This window comes from Cucumis sativus, chromosome 1, assembly GCF_000004075.3.
Source record: "Cucumis sativus cultivar 9930 chromosome 1, Cucumber_9930_V3, whole genome shotgun sequence".
Classification (NCBI taxonomy): domain Eukaryota; kingdom Viridiplantae; phylum Streptophyta; class Magnoliopsida; order Cucurbitales; family Cucurbitaceae; genus Cucumis; species Cucumis sativus.
In genome coordinates, this window is record NC_026655.2 from 21,621,237 (window position 1) to 21,637,686 (window position 16,450).

Here is a 16,450-nt window from a genome sequence, read left to right on the forward strand (position 1 = left end):
ATTGAAGTTTTTTCTTACGTGGTTTGATTCCATAACATATTGAACTGCAACATCTTAAATCTTATATGTTCACAAATTTTTAAAAGTATTAAAAAAAATTACAAAATTACTATAGTCTCGCTGTAATATAGATGCATCCAGAAATCTAAAGAAAACAACAAGTTAGAAATATCAAAAAATTTTAACAATATCTTCATAGTCAACCTTGTACAAGATGGACTTAGAAAAATTGTTTGATAAGACGAAAACTCAAACATTGTTAGTGTACGTTTTTTATAAATAAATATAAAATGAAACTTACTTTACACAATAGTATGAACAAAAAAAACTTTGAACAATATGTGCGTTTGTATCTTGCAAATTATATCTAGAGATTTTTACACAATATTTTTTATTTACTTTCTGTCAAGTTTGTTCTTATTAAGAAGATATATATTGTGTTGTTTATTTAGGTTGAGGGGCTAGTCCATTTGAAATAAAAGTTTGTGTACTAAAGGTGTCTATGAGATTGTTCATAATTAGTTGACTTCATATACTATAAAGTGGAGAGTGTATTACTAGCAATTGATTAATAGGTGTTTGTTTTGTTGAAAAAGTTTGAAAGGTAGGATTTCGAAAAGAGTAAAAATATTAATTATGTTGAAAGAATTCGAAAAGAGTAATGAACGTTATTATATTAAAAGATCTTAATTATTACTAAGGAGAATTTGAACTTAGAAAGAGTGGAAGAGCCTAATTAATTAAGTTTTTTTTGTTATAATTATTCAACTCTTTGTTTACTGAAGTTTTTTCATCAACCAAATTAGTGTTTTCAAAATAGATAATTTTGTTTTTGTGATACAAGCTATTTTCCTAATTTTGTATGAACATATATCTAAACAATAACCAATTAAATTAAGGGGTTACAATTTCATTATTGCATATATTTAAGGATTTTTTAAAAAAAATTGTAGAAGAATTAAAAGAAAAGTACAAAATGTCTACAAATGTGTGGTGCTACTAATTTCCTTTTTAAAAGAGGTGAATTTCATTTTGCCCTCATAAATTAATTGTCTAGCTATTTTGACTTTTCTCTTTTTGCAAATTATATTACTAATATAGTGATGGAATTATTTGAACTTATCCCAACCTTAATTGGAAAGACTTTAATGTGTGAAGTTCCTCTTTTTTTCATGATGAAAAATAAATGACTTGGAAGTCTCATTCCATATTACACATGAAAGATTTCTTTTAGAGCAAAAAGAAATTTCTTTTATAATTACATTTTCAAAAGATCTTACCCAGCATCATGTTGATGTATGTATAAGGAAATTGTTATTTTATCAAATCAAGAACCAAGAAATATATAGTGTTATTGAAATAAACTTTATATATATATATAAACCTTGTAATTAAATAAACCAAAGAGCAAGTAACTTGTAACTCTTTTTTTGTCCCAAAAGAAAATATTTAAAAAAACCATGTAATGATAAAATTGGATTAAAATTTTCTTATTGAGAATTGGCATATGATAGTAAAAAAAAAAAAAAAGTATTGAATAAAACTATATCACAATTGATATACAACTGTCTTACAATAATAGAGATCATACTAATTCAATTAGATATGAATTCAGAATATTTCTCTCGTATATAAACAGTGGATAATTGTCAGTCACATTATAACATAGATGTTGAATAATTTCTCCAGCATGTAAGGGACTAATTTTGTTTTTCTAAAAAGGGCCTGAGAAATAAATAGTAATAAAGTGTTATTGTGTAATATTGCTGACACTTGTCTTCAAACCAAACACTCTCCCCACTCTCTCTTCTTTCTTTCTTCTTCTTCTTCTTCATCTTCTTCATCTTCCACCTCTATAAAATCCCCATTTTTGCACACCCCTTTTGCTCTTCATAAACTTCCCATTTTCATACAAATAATAATAACAGTAACAATAATAATATAATGCTTCTTCTTCTTGGTTTATTTAGTCTCTTTATCCTCCTCCTTTGTCTCCAATGGAGCCACCCCAAACACAAACTCCTCCCACCCGGCTCCATGGGTTGGCCTTACATCGGCGAAACCTTCAAACTCTACACCCAAAACCCAAACTCCTTCTTTTCCATTAGACAAAAAAGGTATACACAAATAAATAAAACCCTTGTTCAGAGCTAAATTTTACCTTTCTAACTTTACGTGTATTTTATATATATATACTTTTCGAATTACGACTAAGACAGTATGTCTTTCGTTTTTCTGTTTGGAGTTTTGAATTGTTGTTGTTGTTGTTTGTTGTTGCATAGATATGGGGATGTTTTTAAGACACATATATTGGGTTGTCCTTGTGTGATGATTTCAAGTCCAAAGGCTGCAAGAGTAGTGCTTGTGAGTAAAGCTCATTTGTTCAAGCCAACTTATCCACCAAGTAAAGAGAGAATGATCGGTCCTCAAGCTTTGTTTTTTCATCAAGGTCCTTACCATTCTTATCTCAAGAAGTTGATTCAATCTTCCTTTTTGCCATCTGCCATTAAACACTCTATTTCTCAAATTGAGAACATTGTTCTTAACCTTCTCCCCTCTTGGAATAACTCCCAAATCAACACCTTGCAACAAATGAAAAAGGTAACTATAAGTTCATTTCCTTTTTTTTTTTTTTTTATATAGTTTGATTCACTTTCTAAGCATTTAAAAAATCATTTCCTACAACCATGAAATGTGAGTTTAATTTCTATGTATTTGGTTTTTTGGGTTTTAGTTTGCTTTCGATGTGGCGATGATATCAGCTTTCGGAGATCAACAAGATTTGGAAATTGAAAGAATCAAGCATCTGTACCAATGTCTTGAAAAAGGCTACAATTCTATGCCTCTCGATCTTCCCGGAACCCCTTTCCGTAAAGCAATGAAGGTGTCGGCAAAATCTTTATAAAATATATGAGCTCCATATTACTCTCATTCTCAATTAATTTTGAAACAAAACTGAAAATAATGAAAAAACCCGACCGAAAAAGTATGATTTAATTTATATGTGTTTTTATTAAAAGTTGAAATGGGGTTTGATTCGATTGAATTAGGCAAGGAAGGTGTTGAGTGAGACATTGGGGAAAATGATAGAGAAGAGACGGCGGAACAAAGAGCATGGAGGTGGGTTGTTGGCAGTGCTACTCAGCGGTGGTGGTGGGGAGGAAGAAGAGAAAAAGAAGCTAAGTGACTCACAAATAGCGGATAATATAATAGGAGTAATATTTGCAGCACAAGACACAACAGCAAGTGTATTAACATGGATTCTTAAATATTTACATGACAATCACCACCTTCTAGAAGCTGTTAAGGTAAAAAAAAAAAAAAAAAACTTTTTACTTTCTACTTTTTTGGGTAGATAAAATTAAAAAAAAAAAAAGAAGAGAGATAATTAATCAAATACTTAACTAATTTCAGAAGGAGCAAGATGCAATTTATGAAAGGAAACTGTGCGAAGGGAAGCGTGGGCTTTCATGGGATGATACTAGGCGCATGCCTTTCACTAGTCGGGTATATTTGATTATATATGTACACTCTTACCTTTTATTTTTGTGGTATATGATATAGTATTTTGATGTGTGTAATATATAAAAATATATTAGGTGATCTTAGAGACCCTAAGAAGAGCAAGTGTAGTGTCATTCACATTTAGAGAAGCAGTAGAAGAAGTTGAATTTGAAGGATATTTAATCCCAAAAGGATGGAAAGTTCTTCCACTCTTCAGAACCATTCATCACTCTCCTGATTTTTTCCCACATCCCCACAACTTCGATCCTTCAAGATTCGAGGTACCATACACACCGTCCCTTATATCTTTTTTCTTTATTGCATTGATAGTTCTCGAATTTTGAAATATAACTTTATTTGCTTCTTTACCTTTTTGTTTAGGTTTTTCTTTTCTTTTTAAGAATAGATGTGTTTGATTATCCTTTTTAATTCTTTGAGTTTTTAAGAATATATAAGGTGTGTTAATTTTCTAGTAATTTGAGCTTGATTGGAAGTATATTAGACCGAAATAGGATTTAAATCTAATTTTACTGTATATAATAATATTATAACAGTATTAAGTAGTTAAAATAAATGAAGAAATTATAAAAGGTGTATGAAGTGGGTCATCTAAATATAAGGTCATCAATGACTGTATTATCTAAACACATATCCACATGTCCTTTTCGATATGTGTAAGCAAATATATATGTTTATATCATTCATTCACTAGCAGCTCTTACTTCAAATCTTTCTTTTACTGTCATATCACGTGAGGTACTTCCCTTTGTAGGGTATCTCTACAAATTATTCGACCAGCCCATCCTCCCTTTTCTATCCTTTGATGTAACCATACGAATGAAAATCCTTAAAAGTACCTTAAATTTGCATATTATTACGTTATCCTCGATCGAAGACATAGATATATATATATATATATAGTTCAGTTTAGAATTAATCCACTGTCCAGAGTTATTATAAGACTACGTTGTCTATAACTTAAAAGTCTGGTTTGTTATCGAATTAATTAGATCTAAACAGTAGATTATGAAGGAATCAGAGTGTATCTGATAGAGTGGTGTGTGCTTTTGAAATCCAAATTTTCTAAAACATACCTTCCAAAGTGGATGTTTGTGAATTAATATATAACTTTTTGTTTTGTTATGGGGTTAAAAGGAGCCACCTAGACCGAACACGTACATGCCGTTTGGCAATGGAGTGCACTCGTGTCCAGGCAGTGAGATGGCTAAGCTTGAAATGCTTGTTCTTCTCCACCACCTCACCACCACTTACAGGTTCTTTCCTTTCTCTCTGATCTTTTCCCACATCATCTTTTTGTAAGGGTAAAATAACATTTTTCATCCTATCACACTTTTAGGTGCAAAGTTAAAAATTTTAATTTAGTCTTTAAACATCATAATATTATAATTTTTTATCCTTTATGATTTAAGTTTTGTTGCAATTTGGTAAGGATTCAATAATTTCACATTTTTAAACTTGTGATGAAATACAAACTTACCAACATTGATGCCAATGTTCATTAATTAATTTAAACTTAATAGACTAAAGATGGAAAATAAGAATATATTTAGTGAAAAGCTTAGGTTAAAAATGTAAATATTAAAATCTAGGGACCAAAAGTGAAGCATAGAGACTAAGTAGAAACTAGACCTAAAACTTAGGTTAAAAATAAAATAGAGTTTGTGATTATAATTATCTCTGTTAGTATGAATTCTTATATTAAAGAAAATAATATGGTGTTATGTTTGTTATTAGTCTTTTTAAAAAATGAAGGGGTTATGAAATGAGACATGGGTATTTGTTGAGTAGAAGGAGTGAAGAAATGATGTGTTTCCATTGGCTAGTGGTCCTTTCCTTTAGTGTTCCTTAAGCTGTGGAACTGTGGTCCTTTGAAAGGGCAGCTTACCCCTTGAAATACAAGCCAAAGCCAAAGGGCTCCCCCTCTCATTTTTCCCTTCCCTTATCTAAACTTAAATCTGCCCTATCCTCTCACCATAAAACACCTCTTTTGTTCCCCTCCTCCCCTCACAAGAAAATGAAATTTTCAAATAATTAGCAACATCTATCTACAGATAATTAATAATCAAAAGGCTCCTTTTTCTTCCTCCAAAAGGCCACCTTTTAAACGAAGGGTCCCTTTACCACCTCATATGGGTTTGCTACGTTTTGTTTGATCTCTTCCTTGAAGTTAACAAATTATATCAAATCTTAAAAAAGAAAAAAAAGAAAGAAAGAGTTAGTTTTTGATAGTTTGATCATGTACTCCTTCCAATTTGGTTTCTGTGATTTTTAATCAAAACTTAGAGTTCTTGTATAGTTTGATCATACCTTGTAATAATCATAGTTTATATAATTTGACAGTGCATGTTATAAACCATCTCAACGATTGTACAAACTATTTAAAAGAGACACTAAGAGTGTATTTAAATTATATTTATGAAAAAAGAAATGTATTTGAAGAATACATTCTTTTTAAACACGACTGAATTAATTAAAATACTTTTTCCATATTAAATTTCTTGGAGGAAACATATGGTAGGATTTATTTTTTGGTTGCATGCATCAGTACACGTGGCACGCATGCATCAAATCTTAGTATAGGAAAAGCACACACACATAATATTACATTTCCAATAACTTCTTTATTGCTCGTCACCTCCTACTATTACTTTTGCCTTTCCTCAATAACATTATTCAATTACATATTTCATTTTCTTCATATTCATACATGTATATATACATATATAGGCTGTGGATAACCATTTTAAAAATAATAATCATGTATATAATAACATTTAAAAAAATTATAAATATAACAAAACTATCATTTGTATCACTGATAGACTTGTATGATCTATTAATGATAGATCAATATTTACAACATGACTTATCGGTGATAGACTTTTATTATTGATAGAATTTAATAAATTTTGCTATATTTACATTTTTTTAAAAATGTTGCTATATACTTAATTATTTTATATCTACACTATTGAGTTTTTTCTTTGATAAACTATATTTACATTTTATTAAAATTAAAAACGGTTAAAAAATTAATTTTATTAGGTTTCTCTATCCTGTGTAAATATTTTATCTTTTTTATATAATTTTTCTATATTTAGTAATTGAGATATGTGTCTTGAATCCTTGTACCTTAATTATACTTTATTGTTTGGAATATTTTTAAATATAATAAAATAAATTAAAATATTACCGTATATATCAAAATTTTTAGATCTTTATAACTGTTTACGAATATGATCGATAGAAGCATGTTAATGTCTATTAATTATAGACATTAATAAAATCTGAAATTTTGATATTTTTTTGTCTAATTTGTTATTTTGGCAATTTTTGTTTTTTTTTTTTAAAAAACTACTATTTTAGTCAAGTGTGACCATTCAATAGTTGAAGTTAGTTTTTCAACCAAACCATCACTCGATTACTATGGTTGGTTTAGTAAAAGTTTAAACCGATCTCGACCTTTGAGTGAGGAGTAAAAGTTGGTTGGTTGGTCGATCATTCCTTAAATTTCTTTTGAAACCAACAATGGTTCATACAAATTTAGTCCCTAAACTTTGAGGGATATATTTTATAGTCCTTAAAGATGTTTTATATATATTTGTTTTAAAGTTCGAGTATCTCTCGGATATTTTTAAAAGTTTAATTAGCGAACCTATAACTTAATCTATTTTGTTTTATAAACCCGACATATTGGTCTACATAGAAAATGACAATAACCATTAAACTTGAAATAACGTGGATTCTAATTGTCCATGTATTAAGTTGGCTCGAATACTCACCAGAGGGATCGTGAGAGGTTGAGGTTGAGGTTGAGTTACATCCCTAAGATTCCATTTCCCAAAATTCCAATCATTTGGTCTGAAAATATCCTAAACCCTAATCCATTAATTTCATCCTATCTTTCATACTTTTCTCTGTCAAAAGAAGAGATACAAATGTATGAGAATTGGGCTGTGAAGGATTCAGCTCATGGCGACAAAACAAGCCGCTATAGCCAGCTGTAAGGAAACACAATCATAATTCTCTCTCTTATTTCTTCCATCTCCACGTTTGAACATTGTACACCTCATGTTTTTTCCCTTTTCCTGATCCACACCCAGTCCCTCAACACAGTGGTAGCAATTTTGATTCTTTTCATCTGGGTTTTACGTTAATTGATGATTTTGATGTTTCTTTGTATACATATCATACTGTTTGTGGAAATGTCACCAATTGAATTATGGGGTCTCTGTGTAATGCCTGTAAAGCGTTTGTGAAAATGTCACTGTTGTATTTATGATGTGGGCCTTAGAATATCTGACTGAATTATATTGGTGGATTAATTAGTTGTTTGGTTAATTTGAATACCAAATGAATTTTGATGTCTCTGGTAGTTCTTGTTAGGTGTTTGTAAAAATGTGTGAGTGGGATTAGCTAATTCTGGCTTTGTTTTTGTTTGGGGAATCAGATGGAAAGTAGTGGGAGAGGAATCTGAAATACAATACGGTCCATTTCCTGTACCAAAAGGTGGCTTACCTATTAAAGTATATCCAAGGAAGAAGAAGATTACTTCTTTGAATTGATGAACAATATTCAGAATTATCATTAGACAAGCTGAAAGCTGAAAAAAAAAAAAAAAAAAAAAAGAGTACAAGTAGTCCTTTGTTTTTTTTTTTTTTTTTCTCATCTTCAACACCATTTTCCAATTTCTCAATGGCAATTAATATCCTTGTGTATTATTATTAACTTTTTGTGTACTGAGTCTTTTTGTCTCGTTTTGCTATAATTGTCAAAGCAGTTATGTTCATTGAGCCTCAAACTTCAATATGATTTTATTCAATGAGAAAAAACAAAGGAAACCCCTCTTCTAATCTTTGTATGTGAAAAGAAAATTTCGAGGTCTTTGAGGATGAAATGTGAGTGGTCAAGAATCATGGATAAGGTTGGCTTTGCTTTGATTTTGGTTGATGGCTGTCTGTCTGAGCTGAGACCCCCCCACAAGGCAGGCCCTCCTCCCCCTCTTTGAAGTGTGAAAGGCCAAAGGACAAAGCTTGGCCTTGCTGTACGCAGACCCACGAGGAGGTAATAATAATAAGGTTTCAATACAACTTTTGGTTTGGGTACATTTTGCTCTACATATCTTCAAAATGTTCATTTTAATCTCTCTCTTTTCAACTTTCACTCATTTCGATCATCATACTTTAAAAGAAGACTGAAGTTTAATGATAAAAATGGATGAAATTTGATGAACACCAACATTTACAAAGTAAAAATAAGACTAACATAATCCAAAATATAAAAGCCTAAAGTAATATTTAAAGGGTGGTGTTTGGAGACATATAACATCATAGTACGGTGTGCTCCCTAGAATTCCACGTAGAGTGGTGTCAGGGCACCAAAATTGTAGGGCTTGCTTAGATGGTTACCATTCAGATTAAGGCATTTTTGGAACTTACAATCATTATTATTATGAATTGTATTTGAAGAGAGACAATATTTGTCAATCAACTTTGTTTGTTTTTAACATGCTGTTTAATTTTGGCCCTCCAATGGTTTCTTCTATTCTGATAAGGTTATGTTTCTTTTACCTCCATTCATTTTGTACCATTGTTTATTGTTTGTTTTTAGATATATAGGTCACGTTTACCTTAGTGGGAATGCAATAAATCTATGGGAATAAAAGAATATTATTTTTGGGATTGTTTACTTATGTCATGCCATCCTACATGAAGGATCCACCTCCAAATTTATAGTGTAATAATGCAAATCGATTGATAGGTCGAAGGCTCTCAATTCGATTATGTCTAAGAATTACGTCTTATATCTTTATTGTTAATGTATCACGGACAATTTTGATATTTTGATATTTTGACATTTTTATTTTTATCACTATTGATATTAATACCATTTGACTCTAACGATAACAGCAAAATTTTGATATTTTGACATTTTTATTATTTTTACCGTTATTGATATTGATACTATTTGACTCTAACAATAACAGTAAAATTCATAGCGTTAAGTATATGTAATAGAAAACAATCTAATTACGTTTGTAACGTTTGTGATTTTGTGTTCATCTTCATTGATTCGTTAGAGTTTTATAACGATTACAACTAATTTGAATTAAACGATTCTAATTTAGTTTTTTATTAAAATAACAAAACTTAAAAAAATATATTTATAAATATACAACGATATCACAATGTGATAAATTTTAATATACCAAAATATAAATTTTAATATACTAACATACATTATTATTTGTATTTATCTATTTATACGTAATTTATCTATTTATACGTTGAAATCACAATTAAGATATTTTACTATATTTTTTAATATTTAAAATATCTTTAAATATTCGGGTTATATTATCATATTTGAAAATGACCTTATTTGTTTTTTTAGTAGTTACTTGTTAAATGGTATTATTAGTTCGAGGAAGGTGATCTGAACATAGAAAACTCTGGACGAGCCAAAATCTCTCTTAAATGTTGCTTAAAGAAGTCTCCTCAATTAAACAAATAATGATGTAAAATTAAAATATGACAAAAAGAATTGGTGAAGTTTCAAGACAAACGGCACATAAATATGTTATTGAAGAGATTTGTAATTTATGGTTTAAATCTTACGAACATAAAAGATACTATTGAAGAGATTTAAAGTGATGTAAAAGAAAAAGATATATACTAACTTAAAACATTTGAAAGGTCTTATGTTGTTGGTGCAAACTCGAAATCGGTTGATTGATCTATGTCGAGCAGATTACAGAATGTACAATTTGGTGATATGTTAGACAACAGTACAATAATTTAATGTAGGGGTCATAAAGAAATGAAGGCTGAGTTGCAATGGCCCCTACAGAGAAATTATAACCTGAAGGAAAAAAAATTCCATGTGACTTAGTACATCAGTCATTCATTGAAAAAGCTAGCAGAGGCGGCAGCAACAAACTTTTGGATTTACCATAGCCATCCCTGAAATGATTCAACATTTGATGCTTGACAATACTGAATCTAACAATTGTACACAAAGATATGGTCATATCAAATGGAAATGAATAGATAAGGCTTGAACCTTTGTACGCTGAAGATTTGAAATCGCTGCAACAAAATCATTTCGATATCGGAAAGATGGAACCCCCCATATTGACATTTACTTTAGAAAGCATCTAAAGGCCTTTGTTTGGTTATAATTTTTCCTAAATGACAACAATAGGAAGCACAGAAACAAAATCTTTGATTTGATTTAATGCTAGAAACCAAAAGGGAGATCAGAAGGGGAAGATAATGAGATAATTGAGGATATACCACCTAACAATGAACAATAGCCAGAAAAATGTGTAACCAATCATCAATGTCGATATGCTATGAATTTGAACAAGGATTGAAATGACAATCGATGGTGATTTTGCTCGGTTGCAATTTGAACACCGAGTCGAGTACTGAATAGTATGAAATACTCAGCAATGACTTCCACAGTGCAAATATGTGGAGCAAATCAAAGATGGATTGATATTTTCCGTTACTCCCAAAAGGATTGGCCTCCAAAGGCAAAGTGAGGTGGATAAAAGTCAGGGGATTCAACAGCACATCTTTTCTTTACCACTATAGTGTTAGGGCCTACTCCACCAGAGTGCAGAACTTGAAAATCACACATGCTATATGTGCTTTGCAAAGCATTTTCGAAAATGGTAGGACATTGTCTTATGGGGAAAGTACAGAAAGTCATTCATGGAAAAATCAACCTCACCAAAGCAGTAAATCTAAGAGAATATTTTCTGCTTGTAATGGGGGTCGTTTGCAAGCACACTCCACTTATATATGGCGGCACAAACAGCTAGAACTTAAAATAATTTAGCAGCAAAATAGAATTGAATTAGAGTCGTTAAAGGATCCCTAGAACTGTTGATTAAACAACAGGCAAAAGGATGAGCAACTACTTAGCCAAAAATTGAAAGTTCATAACTAGCTGGCTCTTTCTATTCTCCTTAAGTAGACTTATTGAAGGATTCCAAGGCCTATTTGATTAAACAAAAGGCAAAAGTTGAAACTTCAAAACTAATGCCGTTGCCATAGTAAGATAGGATGACAAAATGCAGGATAAAGCAATTCATACCAAGGAGAGATAGTAAAGATGCATTTAGGAGTGCTGACATAAGCACTTAAATAAAAAGTATTCAATCTTTTAAAAAAAGAAAATGTATATTGGTATTTTTTGGGTAAGTGTTTGGGCCAAAAGCATCCCTAACGTGCTTTTTCTCCACTATCAAGTTACTTCCAAATACGACTCGTTTGGGTGGGATCTGGGAAGTGATTGCGACCGTGCGGAAAGCACTCCTATAAACAGCCTCGAAGCGAATCCTTGTAAAAGTATAGGCCAATGAGTTACTATCTATCTGTTAGCCATCATATAAGACTCGCCAATTTCTATTACATAAGCTCCTAAAGAAAATAAGTAGTCAATGTTTAGAATGATTTTCAAAGTGATTAAGAAGTCATTCCAAACAGTCCAGTATTCAAGTTAAGTTCAAACACACGCCTGCATCAAAACATGCGCATAAGGAACACAATGACAAATAAAAATGTAATGCACAGTCCACAGAATATATACTAGATTCTTTAGCAGAGGCAACAAAGAAAAGTCAATAGGAGTAATCAATTTTCCACATAAAAATGGTCAATATGAGATTCCTTAGCCCCCCCTGCATCAGAAGTTTTGCTAAAGCTTAGAGATGCATGTACATGTGTCTGTGCAAGTCGTCATACAACATACAATTATAAATCTAGAATTTAAAATTCATTGTACGAAACATGATGATTCAAAATCTAACATACACTTTGTACGACAGATTTCCAAGGAGAAAAACAATGCAAAGCAATATAGGATATGGAAATTTTAAAATGTTTCCAAATATCAAAATGTGTCCTCTTCTATTCAAATATAGTTATGGTTAAACTGGATGAAAGAGGGATTATTGATACCCACCCTTATATGTTCCTCTGGTATTCTGTTGATTATGGATTTGAAGAACCCTTTCGTAGTTAAACTTTAAAATCTGTAATCACTTTGAACCCTTTACTCTTGAAGTAAAATATATATACACACAGTATCAGCATAACAAGCTTCAATACCTTTGTCAATGGATCAACGAAGTATATTAGGTTAAATTATAAGTTTGAAGTCCTTGAACCATCAATTTTTTATAGGCTCTAGACTGTGTTTATCAAATTCTGTAATATAAAAAAGTCTATAATAGCTCTCCAAATTTGTTTCTGCAGTTTAATGTCAAATACCCTGTTGACACTATTATTCAATGAAAGAATGACACTGTTTCTTAAAATAAATAAATAGAAACAAACTAAAAACAAAAATTAAACTAAACCCAAAAAAAATTTAAACAGAAGTTCATTTATGCTATGGAACTAACTGAAATTCAGCATCCTGTACAAATGGGGAGACTGCAATGTTAGGGAGAAAATTCATCAATAGGCACAAAACAAACAAGCTTGAAGTGTTTCTCCTAACAGAGTAATTGTTTAAACAAAATGATGGTCGACCAAATTCTTGTACTTCGACTCAATTCCCATCTAATGAAACCGGTGCATCCATAATTGTGGTTCAAGAGTAATAGCTGTAGGTACAAGGTTCATCTAGTCAAGCCCAGATTCTAAAAGGTATCGCCTTACTACTAGTAATATTTAATAACAAGGAGGAGCCCTAAGGCTTTCCAACTCCAGCCTATTGCAGACAGTTGGTTCTCCCACACCAACTACTTTTCTATAGACAAAAAGCATACCCTCCCTAAACACTACGCATTATTTATATACTGATCACACTCAATCTAATACACTCACTATGCCCATCCCCCCCCCCCCCCCCCCCCCCCCAAATGCTAACTACTAACTATCAAACTGAGTTTCCCTTCTTGCCCCTGTGCGAGTATTTTAGCAATATTGGAGCCTGGAGGCTTAACAGATTCCAACTAATATTTCTCTCTATCCAAGAGAATGGTTGCCTGGAAGAGAATGAAAAAATAGGAAGAGATCTTTGCCAAGATGCAATGTTTGTCAATGCCAACTGTTGGCCATGCACCTGTGTATAGGTTTTGCATCCATCACCAATAGCCAAGTTTCCTTGGAACAAATTGTTTCTCAAAGGATGGTACAACTTGACGATGATGTTATGGATGGTTTCTTAAATCAAACAAAATGGACATAACACTGGTGGTGGTAAAGTTATAACTTACCTATGAGGTAGTTAATAAACATATTGAAACTCATGACATCTATGTTGTTTTGCATTAGATTAACCGAGGAAATAGGCAAAATGAGTGTCTTGGACAGATTAATGGTATAATACGGCAAGCCACCCCCAGCATTTAACAGTTATGAGCAACCCCACTTAACCGATCTCGTCAGTAGATCAACTCTTCCGATATAGGACTCTCATACAAAGTAGCCGATTACATGCATTACCCCCCACCCACCCCCAACAAATCAATTTAATTGCAAATTGATAAAAACTAAAAAGGTGGGACACAAGAATTAGGGAAGAAAACTGAAAAGTGAGCTGTGGGGGAATGAAAAGGAATATCAAACGTCATGAACGCTTGGTAGCTTGCAAATAGTATATTTGAGCAAAGCTTGATTTTCTTTTTCCCTTTGTTAAGAAAAATGAAAGAATGTACACGGGCATTTATATATTTATATATGGGCTATTTTCAAATATAGCAAAATCAAGAAAAATATTTACAAATTAGCAAAATATCTAAGTCTATCTACATAGACCGCTATAGACCAAGATAGACTATTATCTATGATAAACACCTATAGTAATTTATCTTGGTATATCGTGGTCTATCACATATAGATTGTGATATTTTGCTATATTTGTAAATATTTCAGAAGTTTTTGTCATTTAAAATTATTTTCCTATTTATATATATATATATATATATAGGAAAAACGAAGTTCAAACTCTAACTATAAAAAAGAACCTCAATTGGACCAAACCAAGCTTATAACTACAGAAAGGTCAAGTAACAGACACTGAAAAGGATGCATTAAACCAAGTGTTAAATCACCAACCGACCCAAAACCTATGGGTGAGGTACATTAAATCATCCAAAGCTCTCCTCACTCGTAGGCTTGAAATATGAAGAAGGACCAATGAGTGAAATTCAATATTAAATTAATCGGAAGAAAATAACATTGCAAGGGCTTGAACACATAATCTCCTAAACCATTTACTATGATACCATATCAAATCACGAATTGATCCAAAAATTTAAGTTTAAGGGTGAAGGTAAATTTAATATTATATCATCTAATGTCAAGCAACCCCCCAACCTCCTAAGATCTTTCTGCCTCCCAAAAAAACTTTGCTATTTCTCTCAAGCCAAATCCCTTAGAATACGACAAAGAGAAGACTGCCACAAAAGTCTTCCTTTATTTCAAAATAGGAAACTCAGGAGCATCTCCTAAATCATGGCATCGCAAGACCCAAGCAAAAGATGGACAAACTGAAGCATTTGCACCTTTGGGAATGAGTAAACAAGCACCCCCATAACAAATGGCCAAAATCCTGATATCCTCCTCATGCCTCCTATAGAATGCACCACTACGATCCCAAAACACAGGACTGTCTCTAAATTCGAACTAAAGTTTTAATTTCTTGTTGCAATATCTTAATCTGTCTAGTAACAATTGATAGAATTCCTTGGAAAGACCAATGGGAGTAACAATAAAAGCCATACGGAGCCAGCTCCTGCCACTGCCAGAGCTCAATTGTGTATTTGGATTGTTTGGGCCTGGTACATGGCCTACATGAAAGGACATGAAGTAAGGATCTCAAAAGGGAGTTACTATTGGCATGGGCAAGAATATGTTTCTCCAAGGGAGAAAATACATACAACTAGTCCAATTATGGCTATGAATATGAAAGAGCTTGACTGAAGAGAGTCTATGGTCAAGAGAAGGGGTAAGGCAGTAATGTGACCTGGGATTGAGTAGTTGCTATAGGGGTGAGTGATAGACGTTGTTACTTTCTGATAGACCCCCAATTATACACCAGTATAGTAGAAGGAAGAAGAAACAAGGATAACCGCACGTGCCATTGAGAATAGCTCTAATAGCTTTAATATTGTAGTAGATATTTTCGTAATAAAATAATAGAGTATAAATAGGAGTTTGTTATAGAGAGAAAGTTAGTTAGAATTTTGTGGGTGAACTCGGGCTTTTCCTAGAGAGAAAGGAAAGCAGAGGAGAGTCCATTGTTCACGAATTGAGGCACCTTCAATTCGTTTTACATTGTAATTTCGCTAGTCTTTTGGATTATTTTCTATCGTAACAAGGTTGATCCTACTTGATCGGGATTGATCAAGAGGAGTTTCATCACTTTCATTGAGAAAAAAATGAAAGAATACAAGGGCTGAGGGCATATGAAAAAACAAGCCCAATAAAAAAGAGCCCCACTAAAGGGAGGGGATCCAACTAAGATTAATGTTTCCTAGTGCATAGCTACAAAACAGCTTCGAAACTGAAACCAAAACCGAAGGGACACATGAAATCTGACTAGTGTACCTATCCTTCCCTCTAAAAACTCTATCATTTCTCTCCCCCCAAATACCCACATAATTGCACATACCCCGAAAAGCCATAAAAAGCGACCTTTCTCTCTGAAAGGCAGATGGAGGAGGAACTCCTTGATCATCGCACGCACATCTCTCTGACCAGCAATGCTAACATCTCCACATGGATCTCGCACACTAGCAGCCCCACAAGAGATGGTCCAAGTCTTCCTTCGTCTTCCGACACAAAATGGTTGGGCAAGGTTTTCCTCCTAGCAAGTCTATCAAAAGTGTTTACACGACCAAGTAAAACTTGCCAGCTAAAAATCTAGGAATCTTAAAGAGACGTTTCTTTTAAATGAGATCAAA

General features: G+C 32.3%; 1 protein-coding gene and 1 long non-coding RNA gene across 3 annotated transcripts; one reads left to right on the forward strand and one right to left on the reverse strand.

Annotated features, from left to right (window-relative positions):
• Nucleotides 1-1,757: 1,757 nt before the first annotated feature.
• On the forward strand, nucleotides 1,758-9,043 carry LOC101216531 (abscisic acid 8'-hydroxylase 2). Of its 2 annotated transcripts, none has more exons than XM_011659950.2 (8): nucleotides 1,758-2,117; nucleotides 2,283-2,601; nucleotides 2,735-2,884; nucleotides 3,051-3,308; nucleotides 3,415-3,507; nucleotides 3,600-3,785; nucleotides 4,660-4,778; nucleotides 8,396-9,043. In XM_011659950.2, the coding sequence occupies exons 1-8, from the start codon at nucleotides 1,945-1,947 to the stop codon at nucleotides 8,412-8,414; spliced, it is 1,317 nt and encodes a 438-aa protein (XP_011658252.1). In that variant the 5' UTR covers nucleotides 1,758-1,944; the 3' UTR covers nucleotides 8,415-9,043. The 2 variants fall into 2 exon arrangements, with proteins under 2 accessions (XP_011658252.1, XP_011658248.1); XM_011659946.2 differs by lacking the exon at nucleotides 8,396-9,043 and adding an exon at nucleotides 7,976-8,380 and having other exon boundaries at nucleotides 1,760-2,117.
• Nucleotides 9,044-10,175: 1,132 nt separating this feature from the next.
• On the reverse strand, nucleotides 10,176-12,492 carry LOC116402478. The gene is made up of 2 exons (XR_004214869.1): nucleotides 10,588-12,492; nucleotides 10,176-10,487 (listed from the first exon to the last, which is right to left on the reverse strand). It is a non-coding gene; the product is annotated as an uncharacterized LOC116402478 (long non-coding RNA).
• Nucleotides 12,493-16,450: the final 3,958 nt, after the last annotated feature.